Source organism: Cynocephalus volans, chromosome 3 (genome assembly GCF_027409185.1).
Source record: "Cynocephalus volans isolate mCynVol1 chromosome 3, mCynVol1.pri, whole genome shotgun sequence".
Lineage (NCBI taxonomy): Eukaryota > Metazoa > Chordata > Mammalia > Dermoptera > Cynocephalidae > Cynocephalus > Cynocephalus volans.
In genome coordinates, this window is record NC_084462.1 from 79,792,080 (window position 1) to 79,816,401 (window position 24,322).

The 24,322-nt window shown below is 40.6% G+C and overlaps 1 protein-coding gene across 1 annotated transcript in view; it reads right to left on the bottom strand.

Annotated features, from left to right (window-relative positions):
* FAM81A (family with sequence similarity 81 member A) overlaps positions 1-24,322 on the bottom strand; it is a 34,903-nt gene that overhangs the window by 6,345 nt on the left and 4,236 nt on the right. The window contains exons 3-5 of the mRNA XM_063088413.1: positions 15,552-15,670; positions 4,937-5,066; positions 3,342-3,448 (exon numbers count right to left, since the gene is read on the bottom strand). Coding sequence (XP_062944483.1) covers positions 3,342-3,448; positions 4,937-5,066; positions 15,552-15,670 — 356 coding nt within the window. The remainder of the gene's footprint in view (positions 1-3,341; positions 3,449-4,936; positions 5,067-15,551; positions 15,671-24,322) is intronic.

Genomic DNA, 24,322 nt, shown 5'->3' on the forward strand with positions numbered 1-24,322 from the left:
GCTTGATTTCAGACTTCTGGCCTCCAGAACTGTGAGGATAAACTTCTGTTGTTTTAAGTCACCCACAGTGTGGTAATATGTTACAGCAGCCCTAGCAAATTACTGCACTGCTGTATGACTGATTTCCCTGTCTCCTTGCTGGCTGTCAGCCAGGCATCATTCTCAGCTTCGACAGGCTGCCTGCATCTTTGGCTCGCGGCCCCTTCCTCCATCTTCAAAGCCAGCAATGGTGGGTTGAGTCCTTCGCATGCTTCACATCCCTCTTCTGCCTCATCACTCTGACCTCAGCATCCAAGGGCTCATATGATTAGATTGGGCACATCCAATTGTCTAGAATTCTCTCCTCATCTCAAGGTCTGTAACCTTAACCTGCAAAGTCCTTTTTGCCATGTGATGTGACACAGTCACAAGTTCCAGAAATCAGAGTGTGGACATCTTTTGAGAGGTAGCATTTTTCTGCTTACACATACTCCTATGACTCTTAATCTTTCATGTCTTACAACTCTGTCTCTTACTAGTCCAATCCAGGTAATTTCTCCAGTTCTCTCCCCCAGTTCACTTATCCTCTCTTCAGCTGTGTAGAATCTGTTGCTTAACCCACATATTCAGCTTCTATTTTTAATTATTATATTTTTCTAGACGTTCTATTTGGTTGGTTTTCAATTCTGTGTGGTCATTTTTGATAATCTCTTGTTCCTTTTTACACTTTCAAAATATATGTGTGTATATACACACACACATACATATACATACAAATACACAGACATACACACACACACATTTATTTTATCCAATAATTCTTATATCTGCTGTATTTAGAAGTCTGATTCTGTTTTTTATTCTTCTGACTCTATCACTTCTGTGGCTTTTTTTCCTTGAGTGTCTTGCAATTTTTGATTGTATATTCATGTTCCTTAGAACTTTATCTGTGGAAGGACTTGAAGACTTAGGATCAGCTTTTGCTTCTGCCAGAAACCTTAGGATGCTACCAAATCAGGATAATTTTAAGATAAATGATCCACTGTAGTAATGTGAAGTCTAGCTCTAAATCCATATAAGGATTGGACTGTGGTCCTGAATTCTCAAGGAATTCCTTTTACCCCTCTACCCAGAACCAAGATTTAGACAGTCAAGTTTCCTTATGATCTCTTTGTAGAATGGATTTTTTCCTGTTTCATCCAACTAGGGTGTCACCTTTTGGGTCTCCAACCTGACCTTCAACCTCACATAGGTCCCAGGTTTTGTTTCCTGTCCTCTATGAATAGCCTTTATGTTTAGAATTCTAGACTTTAAATTGTAGGAAGAAAAGTAAAGATATTCATGTCTGTTGACCTAATAATATCTCCTAAAAAAATCAATCACAGAACAAATACTAAGATGTTTATTTCCTGCATAATAGAAGGAAGATCGGAAACTCTTCTGTACTTGGCAAGCTGGTAGGATCTATGAGAAATGGGGATGTAACTCAATAATTATGTAAATACACATAATCAGAAGAAAGGAAATATGGCTTTCATAAGAGAATTTCTGTCAAATTGGCAACACCCCTGAAATGGCATCAAATATGGAGGTACTGAGATATAAGAGCCAAGAGAGTGATTAATTTAAACTTTCCACAAGTCTCTAACAAAGTTCTATATGAAAGTCCTTTTGTAAAAATATATTAAGTAAAATATATACACATACATATATACATATAGTTGACTTAATATACTTAAGTCAATATATTAATATATTTAAATGTTTGTGTATACACACACACATGCACACATAATCACCACTGACTCTGTCTTGGCAGGAAAATGCCAAGTTCATGAAGCTTCATGACAAGAAAAGGTGTAGGGCTTTGTGATTGGGCAGAAGAGCAGATGAGTTTCACTGTGGGCAAGTGCAGATGTAAAGCATCACAGTAACAAACTGGGAAAGTAAATTATACTGCACTAACTGAGGTATCTCAAAACCCCCTTGACTACTGCAACGAAATGCCCCCTGACCGATCTCCCCATCTCCATTTGTGCCCCAGGTGATCCACTTTCTAACTGCAATGAAGGTCATTTAAAAAAATATCTAAATCTGATTGTATCACCCCATCTGCTTAAAATCCTCCAGTGGCTTCCTGTTGCTCGAAGAGTAGCAACAAAAAGTCTTGAGTGTAGTCTATGAGGCCCTGCAAGCTGGCCTGCCTCCTCTCCAGCCTTACATCCCGCCACTTCATTCTCATTCTCTGGTCCATACACCCTTGCCATCTTTCAGCTTCTTGTGTGCCACACGCCTCCCATGACAGACCATTCCATCTCATTTGTGGCCATCCCATCTTATTTGTGGCCATCCTACTCTTTACACAGCAAAACCCACTCATTCTTCAGCTCTCAACTCAAAACATTTATCCCTTCTTCAAGAAGGCCCCACAACCAGGCCTCTGCTACTCACGCTCATATCACTACTGTGGCAGTTTCCAGTGCCTGCTGTGTCAAATTACCACCAACTTGGTGGCTTAAAACAACACAAATGTGTTCTCTTACAGTTCTTGGAGCTAGAAGTCTAAAATAGGTTTCACTAGGGTAAAGTCAAGGTGTCTGCAGTTGTGATTCCTCCTGGAGGGCCCTGGGTGGGAATTGTTTCCTTGCCTTTTATAAGTTCTACTGGCCACCCGTATTCCTTGGCTTATAACCCTTCCTCTGTCCTCAAAGCGTAGCACTCCAACCCTGGCTTCTCGTCACAAGGCCTTCTCTCTTGACTCTGACCCCCCTGCCTCCCTCAGATCAGGATTCTAGTGATCACATCAGGCTTACTCAGGTAACTCGGGATAGTCTACCTATTTTAAGATCCTTGACTTAATCATATCTGCAAAGTCCCTTTTCGCCATACATGGTAACATATTCACAAGTTCTGGGGATTAGGACATGGAGAGATGTGGGGGACCATTATTCAGCCTACCACAACCATCTACCTTTTCATCAAAGCACTTATCAGCATTAGTAATAATATAGCATATGCTTATTTAATTCATTATTTGATTAATAATCATCAACTTTCTAGACTGCAAGCTCAACAGGATAAGAACAGAGTCTGTTTGTTTGTTCACTACTGGATCCTGAGCCCCTAGGCCAGTGCTCAATACATATCTGTTGCATGAATAGATGGATTATTATCCAGCCACTAAGGACAATAATTATGAACGTAAAGTGCCAACATGCTATATGGGAACTTTTCCTTTTAAATTCCATTATTGTTTCACTTCATGCAATAAATAAAAACCAAGAGGAAAAAAAAAAATGCAGTATTGCATAAACTCATAAAGAACTTCAACCAAAACACTTTTTTATAAATTGAGTACTTACTTAGTATCCAAAAGCTGAAGCTGATGGTTACTATCTCTGTGGGACATCTTCAGTTTGGTGCTCTGCTCTGATATTGACAAGTCAACTCTGTTCAAAAGCTGAGAAATCTGGAAAAGAAACCTTGCTTATAAATTTCATATCTAACCCCTTCAGATATAATTTCAGAAAACATTTGGTAAGCCATATTCCAGTCCATGGCATTAAGATTTGATCTAATTTAATAGATTCATCTAGGAGTTCGTGTCATTTCTCCACCTCCATTTTCTTTCTTACACACCAGTAGCACTGCCAAAACATTCACCGTGCACTGAGCACTTAACTTTACAGTTCTCTGACGAGCAAGCCCAGCTCCTGCCAGGGACCATACTTCCACCAGCTTGCATGAAATACAGTCATCTTTACCTTGGAATTTCTACCATCAATGTGGCTCTTACACACAGAAAATGGAATTTTTATCGTTTACAAAACCCATCAAGGTCCAGATTTACCTCCATATCAAATCAAGTCATCAGTAAATATAATTTGTAGCCTAAACCCCCCTGCTCCTTTTTCCTACTAACTACCCATTTCCCTTTTGGTTTACTAAAATTTAATATAAAACTAGCCCTGTGTGAAATGTTTTCATTTTCTGCAAAAATTATGATGTTCGATGTTCCTTACTTAAAGATTCATGGTATTTGTCAGAGCCAGAAAAAAAGTAGCTTGTCTCTTTTAATAAATTTCTTTATATATTTTACTTGGCTTGGCCACAAGGGAAGCTTAAGATTTCCTTAGCTTCTATTTCCTAGTATAATGCCATCCTCACTAATTTTTCAAAAAAAAAGTTATTAGACTTTTTTTTTCATAGTTTTATAATAACTGTATTTTTCATATAAGAAGGTTTAGATCCTTATTGGGCGTAGTTAGTATATAAGTATTTTTAAACTAATAAATTGACCAGACGTCCCTGTTTCAGTGAAATAGTATCTCTTCAAATGAAGAATAGCAAATAAGGCAGATACTGCGGAAAAGTCCTAGAAGACGGGTCCTATTATGGCAGAGAGAAACTTGTAAATGGCCAAAAAACAACCTCAAATGCCAAGAGCTTTGCTTTGTGAAATCAATCTGTGAATTTCAAGGTAGAACGCCCTGAAATTCATCAGCCAGCCTACCCACTACCTTTGTCCTAATTTTGTGCTGTGTACTGACTATGTGATGGGGTAGCACAAATGAGTCTCACTGATTACAGCAACGATTTCCTGAACCAAAAATTGGGACGAGTGGCATGTAAAAGAATGCTGGATCACTTACCTGCGCAAGTTTTGGAGATATAACATAGAGTTTCTAGAATATATTGTTTTAGGAATGAGGGGAAAGAACCTTTACAATTAGGACTGTATACGAAAAATCTTGGTGGTTTGGTTGCCAGACACAGGAAGGGCCACTCCAGTGAAACAGACGGAAGGAAGAAGTAAAGAAAAAAAGATGTTTATGATTTGCATAAACCCATGTTGGGTATCCCAGCTGGTTTCTCCCATAAGAAATAATCAACACCCTATTATTCTTAGCTAAGAACAAACTACCCACTTTTAAAAGCCACCAGAAACAGGTCATACCTGTCCCTCTGCATCTTTGATTTTCGTTTCCAAGATAAGTTTAGCAGCTTGCTGTTCTTTGTTCAAGTGCTGGAGCCCCTCATAGGTCGTTTTGTGCTCTGCGGACAGTCTTGCTATGCTGGCGTCACATCTGTCGAGGCAAACAGCAAAGCTAATTCTTTGCTAAGCTAATTCTTTTCTAAGTTTAAAAACATGCTCAAAAGCTTCCCTATATACACTAATATGCAAAACCCCACTCAAAGAAACTGCACTAATGACATTATTTTTAAACAGAGATTCAAATGGATTCAGAGAGCTGCTCTCATTATGGTTTTTAGCTAAACCATAGGAATGTGGCTAAATAAGACTAGAGATGTAACCATCAAAGAAGTAAAGTCTTCACAATGCCCATGAGTACATCACTGTATATGAGGTGAGAGCCCAATTAGAGAAAACACACCTGCTGTACTGTATGTGGTCTGTAAGTCTTCAGTACCACCCCTGCCCTTTCAGGTTCAGGCCTCCTTGGATTTGAGAGGCAACTTCTACTACATTTGAAAGAATTACTTCTAACCTCTTATCAAATCACCTGTAAGGCTGTATGCTTTGAGTGGGGTATTGAGCAGTTGGTCCAAGCTGTAGCAAAAGCTGCTCTGCCCTGTGGGCCTTACAACTCAGCAGATCCGGTGGTGCTCAGAGTACCTGCAGCAGATAAGCTGTGCATGAAGCCTCTGTCAAGCCCCAAGAATGGACCCCTAGGAATTTAGAGCAAAGTCAAACCCTGTTCTGAGACAATCATTCTTCCTTTGAGAAGAAGCTGCTGGCCTGCTACTGAATAGAGACTGAATGCCTAAGCATGGAACACTAGGTGACCCTGCAATCTGGGCAGTCCATCATGAACACCAGGCCATAAAGGTGGGTATATGAGCAGCACTCCATCTTCCAGGGGAAGGGGTATATAGACATCAGGCTTGAGCAGGTTCTAAAGGCACAAATAAGTTACAGGAGCCCAGAGTCCTGTGGCATCTACTCCTGCTACTGTTCCAGCTCTCCTTCAACCCACACCTATAGCTTCTTGAAGAGTTCCTGATGACCAGGTGGACGGAGGGAGGACAATCAGGCCTGGCTTCCAGATGGTCACATCCAATATGCTGGCACCTTCTGGAAGAAGACTGCTGACATTTATAGATCCACTCGAAAGTAGCTCTGACGGGTATCAAAGAAGGGAAAAGTTGGCAGAATTTCAAACAATATAAACAGGGATTCATTTAGCCTGAAATAAGAGATGGTCAGACATTCAAGGGAAGTGACTAAGGGTGAAAGACTTGGAAAAAATAATTGGAAGATTGGTGACAAGGAAAAGAGTTTGTATAAATGGATCACTCATAATTGGCAAAATCTTTTGCTCCTTGTGAATGTTCTCATAGGGGCTGAAGCTCAAAAACTCTACTTCCCAGACTCCCTTGCTAGCAGGGTTCTGAGTTAGATTCCACCAATGAGAGGCACTTATGCAAGACCTGGAGGGTAGAACAGAAGGAGCGGTGGGCAGACACATGGACAAATTGAGATGAGAGGTCTACAGCCACCACCAGGCACACTCCTTCTTCTGGGCTATAGGAAGCTAAGATAATCAGTGGCTCCTTTTTGTGATTCTTGCATGTCCTGCTGTCCTGAAAGCCAGTAACAATTTTCCTTCACTTTTCCAGAAGCTTCCAATGGTTCTGCAAGCTCCAATTTCCTGTACTAAACCCCTTCCTTCTAACATACTTAGAGCAGTTTCTGTTTTCTTGACTGAACCCTGATGCATATAATCACTGAAATGTTACAGAGAAACATACAAAATATTAACCAACTATCTCTGGGTCATGTGTGATTTTTTTTTTAAATTTTTCATTCTTTTCTAAATTGTAAACATTTTCTACATTAAGTCTGTATGATTTTTATAGTCAGAAAAAACAATAATGCAAACAATATATTTCAATCAACAGCCATGTACAATGAGTGTGTTACAATTTTATGGAATACACACTGTCCTATCATCTCTGCCTAGGCCCCTCATGAAGTAGAAATGAGGATGGAGTACTAGGAAACCGTAGCTAGAAACATATGGGACAGAATCACTGTCACGACAGTGAGGTCTGGTTCAAGGTTATACACAGTAGAAGTGGAGAGGCTGTGGCTGGAACCTCAATCCATAAATCATTTATCCAGTCAATACTATTTGTAGAATGTCAGTTTCTTACCTTGTGTAAGAAACTATTATATAAAATGAGGATATAGCAGGACCATTTTCTCTCCAATACAAACACTAAACTGTCTATAATTTTTAAAACATCCTTTTCTTTTTTTAAGTTTTTTTTTTTTTTTCCTTTTTTTTGGATGGGGGCAGCTGGCCGGTATGGGGATCCAAACCCCTGACTTTGGTGTTATAAGACTGCCTAAAACATTCTTATGCCACCTCTATCAAAATGCTATTCAGCATACATGTATATTTTTCTATTGTTGATGAAGACTACATTTGACATCTTGTCCACGTGCATTGCCCCACTGATTGAGACAAATGTGCTCAGAAGATTCAAAAGATAAGGCAACATAAAGACATCCCAGAAAAACGAAAACTGAAAGAATTCATTGCTAACAAATCCACCCTATAAGAAATACCAAAGGAAGTTCTTCAGGCTGAAAACAAGTGCCCCAGACAGTAATTGGAATCCTCATGAAAAACCAGAGGGCACTGGGAAAGGTAATTATAAATTATAAAAGGCAATATAAATGAATACTTCTTCTCCTTTCTTAACTGATTCAAAAAGGAATTGTTTAAAATAATACATATATATTTGTATTGTTGGATCTTTAACAGATAAAAATGTAATGTATTTGATAATAACAGCATGAAGGAGGTGGGTGGGAGCAAAGCTGTATTGGAGTAAGGAAACGACAGCAGATGGTAACTTGAATCCACAGGAACAAATGATAAAAACCAGAAATAGCAATAAAAAGGTTAATACAACAAACTCTATAAATATGTACTTATTCTCCTTTCTTCCCTCAGTTTTTTTAAAAAGACATTAACTTATGTAAAGTAATAATTATAACAATATATTATTGGGATTGTAACATACAGATGTAATATGTCAAGAGTAATAACACAAAAAGAAGGGGCAAGGAATGCAACTATATTGGACTAAAGTGTTTATGTCTCACTGGAATTATGTTAGTATAAATGTCAAGTAGATCATGATAAATTAAGAAATGGTATATCTGAATAGACCTATAATAAATAGAGATTAAATTAGTGATTTTAAAACTACCCACAAATAAAAACCCAGGACCAGACAGCTTCACTGATGAGTTCTACCAAACGTTTTAAAAAGAATGAATACCAATTTTTCACAAATTCCTCTAAATAAAAGTAGTAAACACTTTCCAACTCATTTTATAAAACCAATATTATCATGATACCAAAACCAGACTAAGACATCACATGAAAGAAAACTATAGACCAATATCTCTCATGAGTATAAATGCAAAAATTGTCAATAAATACTAGCAAACTGATCCAGCAATATATAAAAAGGATTATATATCATAACCAAGTGAGATTTATTCCAGGAATGCAAGTTTGGTTTAACATCAGAAAAGCAGTTAATGTAATATACCATATCAATAGAAAAAAGGACAAGAACCATATGGCCAATTCAATAAATAGAAAAAAAGCATTTGACAAAATCCAACACCCTTCATGATAAAAACAGTCAACAAATTAGAAATAGAAAGGAACTTTCTGAACCTGATAAAGAACATATATAAAAATCCACACCTAACATCTTACTTAATGGTGAAGGATCGGATGTATTCCCCTAAGATCAGGAACAAGACAAGGATATCTGCTCTCACCACTTCTATTCAACATCATACAGGAGGTTCTAGTCAGGGCAATTAAACAAGAAAGTAAAATAAAAGTCATCCAGATGGGAAAATAAGTAGTCAGCCTATTTCTATTTGCAGATGACATGAGCTTGTAGATATAGGGAATTCTATGAAATCCACTAAAAGTTATTAGAAGTAATGAATGAATTCAGCAAGTTTACAGGATACAAGACTAATATACAAAAGTCAACTGTACTTTTATGCAATGGCAATAAAAAAACAAAAATGAAATTAAGAAAACAATTGAATTTACAACAGTATCAAAAAGGATAAAATACTTTGGAATAAATTTTTAAAAGTGTAAAACTTATACTCTGGAAACTACAAAATACTGTTGGAAGATATTAAAGATGGAAGATATTAAATATATGGGTGTATTTCCATTTTCATGGATCAGAAGACTGAATTTTTTTAATGGCAATATTGCCCAAATTGATCTAGAGATTCAACTATCAACATTCCAACTGGCTTATTTGCAAAAATTGAGAGACTGATCCTAAATTTCATATGGAAATACAAAGGATTCAGAATAGTCAAAACAATCATGAAAAAAAAAAAGTTGGAGGACACACTTCTTTTTTTTTTTAATGTATTTTATTTATTTATTGAATCAAAATCGATTATACATATTTTGGGGGTTAAACATTTAGATATGTTGATTAAATCAATATTCCTAGCATATATATTGTTACAAATCAGAATTATTCTTTATGCCCCTTGTCCAATTTCTCCCCTTCCCCCATTCTCTCTCCCTCCTCCTTCTAATTACCCTAGATTTCTTCTCTCCTTCTGAAAGAATAATGGTTACTCTGTTAATTTGTTGCCTAGATGATCTGTCCAATGCTGAGAGGTGTGATCGGGTCCCCCAAAATTATCATAGAGCAGATGCTTCTTCTATCACTCTGAAATGGGTTTTGTGGAAAGAGATATCCTCTTCTTTTCTCTGTCTCTGCTGGTGACTCTTCTTGTGTGAATGCACTCCAGTGGTTGGCGGACCCTCTGCGTGGTGGTTGTGGCGTCTAGCCGCTTTTGCAGCAGCCATGGTCATTGTGGTGACTGTGGTGGGCCACCCACATGGAGGTGCTGTTTTTGGTATGCTCCTTGGCACTGGCGGTATGCCTGGTTGTGAGGTGTGTTTGGTCCCCTTCTCCATACCTCTGGTCCCTGGGCAGGCCCCAAGGCGTTGGCACCATGTGCCTAGTTATTGGAGTGGGGGTCCAGTCCCCTTCTCCATGTCCCGGGTCTCTGGGCGGGCCCCAAGGCACTCGTGCCATGTGCCTGGTTGTGGGAGGAGGGTCCGGTCCCCTTCTCCGTGCCCTGGGTCCCTGGGTGGGGCCCAAGGTGCCGACATGGTGTGCCTGGTTGTGGGAGAGAGGTCCATTCCCCTTCTCTTTGCCTCAGGTCCCTGGGTAGGCTCCAAGGTGCTGGCATGTTGTGCCTGGTTGTGGGCGGGGGGTCCAGTCCCCTTATCCATGTCTCAGGTCCCCGGGTGGGCCCTGAAGCACTGGCGTGGTGTGCCTAGTTGTGGGAGAGAGGACCATTCCCCTTCTCCTTGCCCTGGGTCCCTGGGTGGGCTCCAAGTTGCTGGCATGTCGTGCCTGGTTGTGGGAGAGGTCTGGTCCCTGACTCCCTACCCCAGGTCCCTGGGTGGGCCCCAAGGTGCTGGCTCAGTGTGCCTGGTTGTGGAAGAGAGGTCCGGTCCCCTTCTCCATGCCCTGGGTCCCTGGGCAGGCCCCAAGGTGGGCCCCAAGGTGCTGGCATGGTGTGCCTGGTTGTAGGAGAGAGGTCCAGTCCCCTTCGCCATGCCTCGGTTCCCCAGCCGGGCCCTGAAGTGCTGGCTCAGTGTGCCTGGTTGTGGGAGAGAGGTCCAGTCCCCTTTTCCCTGCCTTGGGTCCCTGAGCAGGCCCCAAGTTGCTGGCGTGGTATGCCTGGTTGTGGGAGGAGGGTCTAGTCCCCTTCTCCATGCTTCAGGTCCCCAGGCTGGCCCCGACGCACTGGTGCACTTTGCCTGGAAGTGGGAGTGGGATCCATCCCCAGATCCAAACCTTGGGTTCCCAGGCAGGCCCCAAGGTGCTGGTGGTGTGCCTGGGCCAGAACTAATTTTTTGTCCTTTGCTTCTAACACGGGGGAACTTCCTGTGGGAACCAGTACTTGAGTGTGTGGTTGTTCAAATTGCTGCTTTGCTGCCGTTTCCCTAGGCAAGGCTTTTTGTGCTGCTCAGGGTTTAATGGTTGATCTTATAGGTACTTCCGGCTCTCCAGAGACCCAGTGGATCTGTGTTCTGTAGAATCTCTGATCTGGGCCTGAGTTTTTTCATCAAACTGCACCCCATGCAATTCTGCATTCCTGACCAGTCTCCTCTGAGTGGTCCTGTGCTGACTGGGGGGCAGATTAGCTGTCCTTGCTGTGTCCCAGTGTTCCCATGGTGGGACTGTCTCCCCCACCACCCGTGCTCCAAACACTTCCCATGGGATGGGCCCTGCGCTGGTCCCTTGCTCACCAGCCTCTGAATGGCTCCCTTTTTACAGTTGTTCTGGCTCCTCTCTCCTGCCTGGGTCCATGGGAACCCTATTAGTGGTCTTGCTGTCCTGGGGGCCACCAAGGCCCTCTTCTCTCTGCTGCCTCCAAGTAACTCCATCTGAAGGGCACAGCTGCAGCTTCTGCTGGCTCCTGCTCCATGTGCTCAGCAGCACGAGCCTTAAAGCAGCTGCAGCCTGAAATGCTCAGAGCAGCTTTTTCTTTCTCTCATCATAGTTTCTCCCACCTTCATGAACTCCATAGGTTTCTCCTCCTCTTTCCCTGAGCTCCAGCTGCCTCGGCTTGGCTGATCTTACATTTTTATAGTTGTAAATCTGGTTGATTTGTGGGAGAGAGTGACGCTGTGGACCATCTATTTCACCATCTTGATTGGATCTTACACACGTCTTGATTTTAAAACTTGCCACAAAGTTACAGTAATCAAAACAGTGTGGTACCAGCATAACAAAAGACCAATAGATCAATGGAATAAAATTGAGAGTCTATAAATCAATCTATACATCTATGGCCAAATGATTTTCAACTAGGGTGCGAAGACAATTCAATGGGGTAAGAACAGAATTCTCAACAAATGATTCAGGGACAACTAGATATCCACATGCAAAGAATGAATTTAGAACCCTACCTCACACCATTTACAAAAATTAAAATGGATCAAGCACCTACATGTAAGAGCTGAAACTATAAAACTTAGAGGAAAATATAGGCATAAATCTTTGTGACCTGGATTAAGCAAAGGTTTATTATATATGGATACGACACTAAGAACACAAGCAACCAAAGAAAAAATAAGTAAGTCAGATGTAATCGAGATTAAAATTTTTGTGTTTCAAAGAACACAATCAAGAAATTGAAAAGACAACACTTAGAATGGGAAAAATCTTTTCAAATCAGATATCTGATAAGGGAATTGTAGTTAGAATATATAAAGGACTCCTACAACTCAATAATAAAAAAAAAATTAACCCAATTTAAAAATGAGCAAGGGATCGGAGAAAACATTTCTCCAAAGAAGAAGACATACAAATGAGCAATAAGCACATGAAATGATGTTCAACACCATTAGTCATTAGGGGAATGCAAATCAAAACCACTTCAAACCCACTAGCATGTCTACAATCAGAAGAACAGGGAGCAAGTGTTGGTGAGGAAGTGGAGAAAGAGAAACCCTCATACACTATTGGTGGCAATGTGAATAGTACAGCCACTTTGGAAAACAGTCTAGCTCTTCTGCTCCTAAAGGTTAAATATAGAGTTAACATATTACTCAACAATTGCATTCTAGATACACATCCAAGAGAAATTAAAACATGACCACACAAAAACTTGTACACAAATGTTCACAGCAGCACTAATTTTAAGAACCAAAAAGTGGAAACGACCCAAATGTCCAATTGATGAATGGATAAACAGAATGTGGTATACAAAAGAATATTATTCAGCCATAAAAAGGAATTAAATACTGATCTATGCTACAGCACAGATGAACCCTGAAAACATACGAAGGGTAAGACCACATATGGAATGGTTCCATTCACATCAATTTTCACATCATATGTCCAGAAGAAGCAAATCCATGAGAGACAAAAAGTAGTTGGTGGTTCCAATGGACTGGGGAACCGGGGAGGTTGGGGGGAAATGGGAAGCAACTGCTAATGGGGGTTTCTTTTTGGATGATGAAAATGCCCTAAAACCTATTGCAGCAATAGTTACACAACTCTGTGAATATCCTAAAAACCACTGAACTGTATAATTTGAATAGCTGACTTATTTGGTATGTGAGTTATATCTCACTAAAGATGTCCAGAGAGAGAGAGAGAGGGGGGAGAGAGAGAGAGGAGGCCACATGCCTCTCTGTTGGGCCCATTAATGAAGGGCTCCCAGTATCATCCTACTCCAATTCCCAATATGCACCGAGGCGGGAACTTATACATCTACCTAGCACACAGATATTTTCCCCCTAAGGCTCTGTCATCATGCAAACAGACCTCACAGAAGAAAGTGGAAGTGGCCACTGAGTCTTGGAAAAGTGGAGAAGACAAGCCAGATAATGGACCAAATGTTCCGGTAGGAACAGGAAAGCTGATGTATTTGAACTCTGCTTCAGGAAAGGAAGGAAGGAAACCTCTGACCAAATCCTGTTTAGCGGAGCTATGCTTAGTGGGGCAAAGGTGTCTCTCACCTCTGTGGAGAACTTGCCTTTGCCCTTCTGAGCTGGATCTACAGGGAAAAAAATCAGGGTCTGTTTCCTATTAATTACATCACCAATGGAACCATAAAAACTATAAAACTAAATATGAAATAATACAGCAATTTTAATTTAACAATATCACTTAAAAAGTTCATACACCTTCAATACAATTACATAATCAATGCAAGAAAGCCAAAATTTTGTCCAAAAATTTTTATTTCACGTGAATTCATTTTAACAATGTCCCAGCATTCCAGGAGAAAGACAAATATAGCCACAAAACAAAGCAAAAATACCTAGTGCTCATAACACGTTTTTGATAGCTTTAGAATAAAAACATTTGTTAGAGAGAAACAATAAGTTAGGTAGAGAAGTTGATAAGAAACTGAAGAGGAATATGAGATTCCTGAAAGTATTTCAAAATAATTTCTCTACTTTCTGTTAGAACCGGTATCATAACGACAATTTCATCACTATTGCCCCCGAGGTGACAATAGCCGCCATTTGCTGCACGTTCACTCCATCCCAAGCACTGCATTAAGCCCCGTACACATTTTGCCTCAGGTGGTCTTCATCTGCACCTAAAGTGACTGCACAGGTCCTCGAGCTTCTCCTGAAATCCCTACTCTGCCCTAGAGCTCTCAAGTTTTTCTACCTCCTCACTGTTCTGAGAGCTATCACAGAGCTGGGGTTTCTTTTAAGCCAAAGTCTACAAGTAAGGATTCAAGGTTTTCCATTCCTATTACAGTGATTTTTCTAGATCATTCATTCATTCAAACAAACATTTGTTGAATATCCACTGTTTTCCACAGACTGTCCAGGCATTTGCCTACAGAAATAAAAGATATGGAACCCCAGCCCAAGACAGTGAAGATGGCAGAGTGAGAAGACAACAGAGAGACTCAAGAAAGAAGTCAGGGAAGACTTCCTGAGCAGGTGACATAGGAGCTGAACTTTAAAGACTGACAAGAAGTTAGAAAAGAAGGAGAGGCATGCTAGGTGCAGAACAGCAGGTGCAAAGGCACAGCGATAGGAGACCGTGGCTATTCAGGGACTAACAAACAGCTAATTGCTGCTGAAAGGTACAGGGCAAAGGGAGAGAGAGGTGAGGAGGTCTGAGGGTGTCCGACCCTGAGGGTCATACTAGGGAGACTGGAGTTCATCCTGATGAGCACAGAAAACCACAGAAGGAGTGTGATCAACCAGTCCTCCATTCAATCCATGCAGCCCTCTGCTGTTACGTAGATCTTTACCCAGCAGACTCAAACACCCATGCCCAGCATCCAAGGCCCTCCGTGTGTTGTCTGCACAGATATGCCCTAACACTACTCCTCTGTGCTTCAAAGAGGCCTTGGACCCTGTGGGTCCCTGTTCTTTCTTCCATCTCCACTCCCCACAGACCACCTCCTTGTTATCTCAGGCTGATCCCAATTGCCTATTTGCCTGCAGTTCCAGTGCTGGCACACGTTCCTGTGCTTGGCTCTTAACAGCAGCAGAGGGCAGAAGAGGCCCACAAATACTTTGTACAATTTTGTCCCAGCCAGATAAAAATAATCCTAGACACTGTCCTGGTACAGTGCTTCTCAAACATGAGCATGCCATAAATCCAGGGATCTTGTTAAAACACAGATTCTAATTCAGCACTTGTGGGGTGGGCCTGAGATTGCACATTTCTAACAAGGTTGATGCCCACACTGCTGGTCCACGGAGCACACTGAGCAGAGAGAGCAGCACTTTTCATACTATGTGAGCTGAAAGAGCTGTTTTCAAAACTTTCAATCACAGAAACACAAGAAATCATGGCATGCTCACAAGCAGGTTTAACTTCTACTGCTAGATTTTATGGGCAAGGCAGGGAGGGGATGCACTAAAATGCAAGAAATTTGCTTCTGAGCTTCATGAATATATTCTCTGCTAAAACGGAGTTTATGAAAAACAGTTTGTGATGAGCAGAGTCCCCAGCATTTGAAGACCTACCTTGCCACTCTTCCTCGAAGATCTCCCAAACCAGAGAGCTGACGCATCTCCAGGGTCTTTAAGGCAGAATTAGTTCCGTAGCTAATGTTGTCCCTGGCACGGATTTGCTCCTGGAGTACCTGGACAAAACAGAAAACCACTAAGAGAGTCATTTGAGAATTTACATGCTGCCACAAAATCATCCTATACTTTTAGCAAAAATAAGAATGTTTAACTCATTTTTTCATAAGAGGCTCCTTTTCAACAGTCACCTGTATACACAGATACAGAGAACAGGAGGTTTAGAAAGAGAGAGAAAAACCTTATAAACTACTCTTGGACCAAGTCCCTTAATTTACCAATAAAAACTAAGTTTCTTTATTTTTATTATTTCTTCCTTAATAATAAAGACATTTTCTTTTTAAAACAGTACTTGCTATGTCCATAGGTTGGGTGTGAAGTGGGTTTTTTTTTTTTCTGTTTTAATTTCTGTGTTGAATTCCTCTTTGATCTACGAATATCTAGATATCTAAGGATTATAGTTGGCCTCCATATCCATGGGTTCCACATCCATGGATTCAACCAACTGCAGATCAAAAATATGTGAAAAAAATTTTTAAAATAATAAAAATAGTACAAATACAAAAACAATACAGTATAGCAACTATTTGCTATAGCATTTACATAGTGTTTACATTGTATTAGGCATCATAAGTAATCTAGAGGTGATTTAGAGTATATGGTGGATCTGCATAGGTTATATGCAAGTACCATATGCCATTTTATATCACAGACTTGGGCATTCACGGATTTTGGTATTTACAGGAGGTCCCGGAACCAATGCCTCCCAAATACATCATACTGATGTACACAGTACCCAGAACTGTGTTTCTTCATTTCCAAGCAGTTACGTTCCTTTGGTCATTTTTATTATTTAATTTTCGTTGTATTAGCTTTTGATTAAAAAATATGATCTGTAAAATATCTAATTTATTGAATGTGTTAAGATTTGCTTTGTGGCACATGGTAGATTATTTTTTGTTTGTTTTTTGGCAGCTGGCCAGTACAGGGACTGAACCTGGACTCTGGTGTTAATCAGCGCCACACTCTAACCAACTGAGCTAAATAGCCAGTCCTGACTTTTTTTTTAATATTTCACAAACATGCAAAAATATATATTTTCTAATCCCTGAATGAAAGGCTCAACATTGTCTATTACATTGAGTTTGCTGATTCCATTATTCATTTTCTCTAGATCTTATTTATTTTTGACTACTCGATCCTACAGCTGTGAAAGAGGAATTATGAATTCTCCCACTGTAGAATGTTTCCATCAAGTTCTCTTCGCACCTTTAATACTTATTACTCTATGTACTTAGCTGCCATTTTATTTGATACATATAGATCTATGATAAAAGTGTTTATACCATTACATGTAACCTTCTTTACTCTATTTAGTGCTTTTAACATTAAATTTGACCTTACCTGATACTAATACTGCTACTGTACTTACTAATATTGCTGCTATATTTTATAAATAATAAAGCAAACTCTTGCTTGGTCTAATTGTACACCAGGCACTGTTCTGGTACTTCAGGCATGTTAGCTCATTCAATCCTCACAACGCTCTATGTAGGAGGTACTATAATAACCCACATTTCATAGATGGTGCGATCTCTAAGAGGTTGTCACTTGCCCTGGGCCACCTGGTCCACGAGTGGCAGAGCTGGGGTCTGGACCCAGCAGGTCTGGCTCCATAGAGTGTGCCTCCAAACGTGACACTCACCTGCCTCGTTTGTCCGCGCATTCCGAAACCTTTTCATCGCACTTCATTCTTATAATTCATGTTGCTTTCTCTTGTTTGCTTCCTCCTTTTCCTTGTTTCAACTGGTTTAGTCAGGTTGCCATTTGTTCCCTTTTCTCCCCTTGTTAACTGGGAAATGTTCCCGGACACCGTCCTTCAATGAACAGTCAACTCCTTCCCAGTTTGCAAACCATATGCACGTCAACTCCGAGCTCTGTCCTTGCAAAGCTCACCCGGTGTGAGACATCCAGCACACCTTCACGCCTACCCCTTCGCCCCTCAATCCCACGTGACTTATTTGGAACCGTTTTACTTTTCTCGCCTCTTGCGCTTCCCCCACCCCAACGAGGCTTTGCTAAAATATCTCCATACTTCTAGTTGGGCTATAATTAGAATTTTGCTTGCTGAATGTCTCTTGTATTTCACTATTTTTTCCTTTTCAGCACTTCTGTTACATAGTCCTAGGTATTTACCAATATCTATTTATGTGTCATTATATAGGTCTTTTTTTAAGGATCACTGATCACCTTTGAGCCTTTTCATTTTCTCCTGTCTTAGGGACTCTGTTTAAATGCACAGTATTTTGGTTAGAATCTTTCCCCGAGCATTTTCCTCACATCAGGCATGTGGAGGAAAGACTCTCTGAATCCCTGACGTGTCAATAATCATCCTTCCCTCACCCTGAAGGGTGGGTGATAAATTAACAGGATATAGAATTCTTGAGTTAAAATGAACTTCTAGGCTGTTAGGAAGTCTGAATCTTCTTCCTCTATAAGTACATTGGCTCCTTATGCCTAGAAGTTTATAAGATTTTTCTTCATCTTTAGAGTTCAGAACTTTTATCAGAATTTATCTAACTGTTGGCCTTTTTTTTTTTTTAATTCAATTCTACCTGGAACTCAGTGAACTTTTCAATCTACAGTCTCAGATTTTTCTTCAGCTCAGGTAAAACTTCTTCTATGGGACTAACACTTCTTCTCCATCTGTTTCTTTTCCTCCCTCTGAGACTCCTATTATTCACATGCCAGGGGTCCTGGGTCTGTTCATCAAGGCTTTTATCATTTCCTACATGGTTTCTCTCTCTTTGCATTTGGAGCTGATGTTTCAGGGATTTCTTCTACTTTGTCTTATGGGCATCTAATTGTCTCTAATTTATCTACGATTTTTAAAAAGCTAAGTTCAAGGAAGAAATTTTATGTTACACTTGGATCTCCTTCAATGTACAAATTATTTTTCATTCAAGATCCACCTGCTTCCTATTTCATTTGCACCTGCTCTGAGGGCTGTGCTTATTCTTCCTCCTTCTGGCTGCTGGGCCCCCTTAGGTGTGATGTGACTTTTCTTTCTCTGCTCATTGACGTGCTTTAAGTAGGTGTACACTCCTGAGTATAGTGGAAAGAGTCTGTAGGCTGGACATGCAGCCAGTGAGTGCCCAGGGACAGTCTCCAGGTGAGACACCTGGAGGAAGCCTCTCTGCATCCTGCCCTCCTCAGCTTCCCCAGCCAGAGGCAGTGGGGACACAGCCCACCTCCACAGGCAGGCAGGAGACTGGCTCAGTCACATGGTGCAAGGCAGTGAGACTGGCCCCTCCTCCGTGGACTCTCAACCACTGGGCCCAGATCCTCTCTCCATGGCTCTCCCAGGCCTTCCTGCCCACCTACCCAGCTGTTCAGGAAGGAGGCACTGGGATTGGGAAGAGAGTGGAAGCAGAAACACTAAACCATCACCTTCCCCTCACCTCCTGTACCAATTTAGAGGTTTCTTGAGCATACATTCCTGGGTATCTACTGTTTCTATTTATTGCCAGAAATCTGATGTTTTCTGATATACTGACAATTTGCAGTCCCATTTGAAAATGAACAGAAAAGCCCAGATATAGACAATATAATTATGCTTATAGAAATTGTTTTTGTGCTCCCCTTTCTCAACTATTTTCTCCCTTTTTTTTTTTTGAAGTATAACATACATACAGAAAAGTACACTTATGTACATTTTTTAGGATTTTCAAACTTCGTAGTAAAAAGTAGAAATTAGAAATGTGAGTATTCTGTGTTTTCCTATTGGAAACCTGGTTGAAGCCACTATAGATGGAGTGACAGTAAGAAAAATATTTCACTGAAAGGAACTTGGAATTGACAGACCTCTCTGTTATTTCCTATAGTTTCCAGCTTTTTCTGAATGAGCCTGCTTTATGAAGAGGATTGCAAAGTAGTTACAATCACCTGTGAATGACAAAATGTTAGTCATCTGAACAGATTCTTGCAGGAAAACTTCGGGTCTGACTAATGTGTTTCTGGTATTCTCCCACGGATGAAAAGGAGCTGGCGAGCTCTCCTCCCTTTCTCTCTTAATAGGAAGTAACACCTATTAGTTATAATTAATGGACAGCAACAGTTATTCTTTTTATATGTAATGTTTCAAACCTTTGTTTATAATAAGGCGTAAGACCAGAGGTTCTCAGTTATCTTTGGGGTGCTTGTTATATAATGCAAATTCCTGGGCACCGTGCCCAGAAAATCAAAGCTAGGGAATGGGCCTGGGAATGTGGATGTTCATGGTCCATAGACCACTCCTGGAGTAACACTGCCTTAGACCCTATAGAGATGACAAAGGCTATAACCAATCTTACTTCATCTGAGTTGTTTCTTAATCACTAAGCAAAGAAAATGGAAAGCAATTCACAAAAGAGGAGCTAAAAATAAACACTTTTTTTTTTTTAAAGATTCAACCTTTCCAGTAAGCAAAGCAACAGGAAATAAAAATCACACCATTAAAGTGAACCACTCTGGTGTGGGATGTTGACAGCGGGGGAGGCCACGCATATGTGGGAGCAGGGCCTGTATGGCAGCTCTCTGTACTTTCCGCTTGATCTTGCTGTGAACCTAAAAGTGCTCTGAAAAATAAAGTCTATTCTTTAAAAAATAAAAAAATCAGACCATTTTCAAATACTTTGAATTTATAGTACTAAAAAGTATATTAGTAATCAAAAAGGCACAGCTGGCCCTTCCTGATACAACTTTTCTGGAGAGTGATGCAGCCAAATATATTCACAGTGTTCCTAACCTTTGACCCAGTAACTCTAGCTCTTGGAATTAATCTTAAAGGAAATAATAAGAAGAAGAAATGATAAAAATGTATGCACAAAGATGTCTTCACAGTGTGATATACATACCAAGTATTTTACAAGGTACATTTTTATTCAAACACTAACATTCATGGAGGGCTTTTAAAAACAATTGAATATTAAACAAAAAGAAAGGGCATAAAATACATATACGACATGATTCCAGCTGTGTATTAAGATGTATATAAAATACTAGAATGTTAATGTTTTGTTTATCTCTAGGGTGGAATTATGGTTAATTTCTCTTTTTTGTATTTCCCACAATGGGCATATATTACTTTTATAGCTTTTTGTGTTTTTGTTTTAATGCTTAGAATAAGAAAATTTAAATTTGAGAATTAGAGGTGCTTTGAATAACACAGAAAAGAATTATATCTGAGCTTAAGACAGTATTCACATTACTGAAAAGTTACATGAAAACAGAAAGGATTAGAGAGCTTACTATTTAAAGGAGTTCTAGAAGGAAGCCTTAGGAAAACAATCCCTCTGTAAAGGCAGTAATGTTCCCTAATTTGTCATTTTGGAACAGTATGTCATCATGATACATTTGCTTAAAAAAAGAATATCACCAAAGCTCCATTATTGTCAATTCAATTAAAGAAACTGTTTTTTGCATGCCTACTATGTGCTCAGCACCAGTCATACCTTCAGGGAGCTCAGTTGCAGCAGGAAAGACTACAGGGTGGTAAGCGCATGGCCCAAGTCCATATAATAAACATGTCTCACACAGGCAGAAAGAAGAGGCCAGCCACCTTGAAAAAGAGGCATCCCAGGTCTTCATTTATTCTTTCTCAGATATGGCTTATCTTTAAAGAACCTCCCTTTCAAATACAGCATGGAATAGGGACCCCTGTGTGAGCTTCAATGTGCCATGTAATGCTGTTTATGCTAAAGGTGATGACAACCCATGCCATGGGACTTCCAAGCCACCCAGACAAGCCAGGGTTGTTGAGGAAGGACCAGGAAAGAAACAGCTCTCCATGTTTCTTCTTCTGCAACTCTTCCTAGATTAGTAAGGATTTGGAAATGAAAGTGTAACTCCAATATCACCTAGAGAAAGGCCCGACAGTATCAGGGCAGGGCCTTATAAAGTAGTATGTTCCTACATGGCTTTTTATCTCCACACACAGACTTACAATTCCCCAGAGTTCCAGACTCATATATCAAATTGCCTTCTTGGCATTTCCACCTGGATATTCAACGGGCCTGTAAAACTTGCCAAGTCCAAAACAGAAGTCTCTACCTCCAACACACAGGAAGTCCTGCCAGCTCTACCTCCAAAATAGATCCAGAATCCACCCACTTCTCTACATCTCCCCTGTGACTCCCCTAAACCAAGCTGCCATCAACTCTCCCCAGAACTTCTGGGGTAGACCCCAACCCATCTCTCTGCTTCCATTCTTGCTCCCCGAAAATCCCTTCTCCATTCCAAGTAATCTTTTCAAAACATAAATCAATCTGTGAGTTCCACAATGGTAAGGGGTTTTATCTGTTTTATTCACTAATGTGTCTGCAGCACCAAGAGTATGAGTGAATTATTTAAATTCCTTGGCTTAAAACTAAATAATGGAATAATGGCCTCCCATTTCCAAACCCCAAACTTATCACAGCCTTTGAGGCATGCAAGCTGGCCCTCTCCCTTGGCTCATGATGCTCTGGCCCATTGGTCCTCTTTCTGCTCCTCAAAAACACCAGGCTTCTTCCTGCTTGCGGCCTTGGAACCTGCACTACCCTCTCCCTGGAATGGTCTCCCTATGTTTCCTCTTCTCACACCACCACCTTGGCTTGGCTGGCCCCTTCTGTCCTTCCAGTCTCAGTACACATGTTACCTTCCCCCCTTATCATCCTTTCTCAAATAGGCCCTCAATCACTCTCCATCACTTTATCTGTCAGTGCACTTGATGTAGCCAAACATTACCTTGGTTACTAATGGAGTTTGGATGTGTTGTCCCCTCCAAAACTCATGTGGAAATTTGATCCCCAATGTGGCAGTGTTGGGAACTGATTGAGTCATGGGGGCGGATCCCTCATGAATGGATCAATGCTCTCCCTGGGGGAGGGGGGCTCATGAGTGAGTTCTCGCTCGATTAGTTCCCGCGAGAGCTCACTGCTTAAAAAGACCCTGGCACCTTCTCTCTCTCTCTTGCTTCCTCTCACCATGTGATCTGCTTGTACCCACGGGCTGTCTGCCACTTTTCCACCATGAGTAGAAACAGCCTGAGGCCCGTGCCAGATGCAACTGTCCCAGAATCGTAAGCCAAATAAACCTATTTTCTTAATAAATTACCCAGTCTCAGGTACGTCTAGCAATACAAAACGGACTAAAACAGTTACTTAGCATTTGCTGCCTGTACACCCCACTAGAACGTAGAATAGGGCTAAGAGCAAGGGCCTTGTATGCCTGGGTCACTACTGGAGCCCCAGTGCCTCTAACAATGCCTGGCTCTCAATGGGTAACTGAGTAATTTATCAGGTAATTTAGCTCCATGTCCTAGGATCTGGTGTTCCAAGTTGAGGGCTCAGAGATTGTCTCTAGTCAGTGCTGAGGGTGATCAGGTTCTCAAAGATGAATTCAGACAAGCTAAAATGTACTGGAAACAAAGTGGAGAGCAGAATACCAATTTATTAATTTACAATGAAAAACTTGTCTGTCAAAAGAACTGAATGTATATTCAAATTCCATTCAATTCACTGTCTTCTCCCCATACAGTCAAGTCACCTGACAAGCCAAATCTAATGGGCAGAGTTAAAACAAAATGAATTTGGATGATAATCACCAAAATCCCTTTGCTGATATACCTTTTCCAATGGGACCAGTGCAATTAGCTGTAGGCTGAAATTCCCTTTTTAGGCAAAATACATGAAGCCCAAAAGCTAAAACTCTCTTCTCATTGGCAGTGCTGGATGCACATTTAACTAAGGCCTTGGCTGTCAGTCCAACATATGTCAAAATTGTTGTCTACACCTTTGCTTTGACATGTTAATAAAGCCCAACACTGCACTCAGCACTTGAATTCAAAAAACTCGAGTAGTCCACTTGCCAATTATTAGATTAGTCATCTATGTATAATCTCCTCAATTAGAGGAGTGCTTGATCCAGTTTTCCACAACCCAACTAGGTCAAAGCAAATATCCCAAGCCAGTGTGACACTATGAAGTCTAAGCACTTGAAAACCAGGAGTGGGTCAGATTCTGACCAGCCAGGTGGCAGATCTCACTGCCTGTTCCCCAAAGGCTAGAGACACAGTCTGGGAGCTCAGAGTATTTTTCCAAGCCACCGAACTGGCATGGAAGTAAAAGCTTACCACCAATAAAAGGGCCATGGACTGCTTACCAGGTCTTGGCTCCCACGGATTGATAACAGCTTAAACCAAAGACAGTATGGATAATCCAGACATGTATAATTCATTGTTGACTACATTACCTCTTTTAAATTTATAATGATGATAACAATTTGTGGAAAGTTTCTGAGGAATAAATAATTGATCACATACTCCATATCACAAGGCAACCTACTAATGGAGACCATGAGTGGGGATGTATTAAAATAATAAATTTTTCCATTCATCATTTATTGTACCTATTGTGCACGTACTCCTATACAAGAGTCATCTGTTTTGACACTGGACAATAATTATAGGGTTCTGGAAGGGCCAAGGATCCTGGAGCCTTTGATTATGAAACATTTATTGAGCTCCTACTATGTGCTAGACACTGAGGTAGATGCTAAAAATAGAAAAGTTAGGACTCAGTTCTAGCTCTTGAAGATCACATAGGCTAACGGTTTGACAATATATTTTACGTTCTTCCTATGTGTAACTGTATTCAGAGCCACATGATAGAAATTCATAAAGACTGACCTAG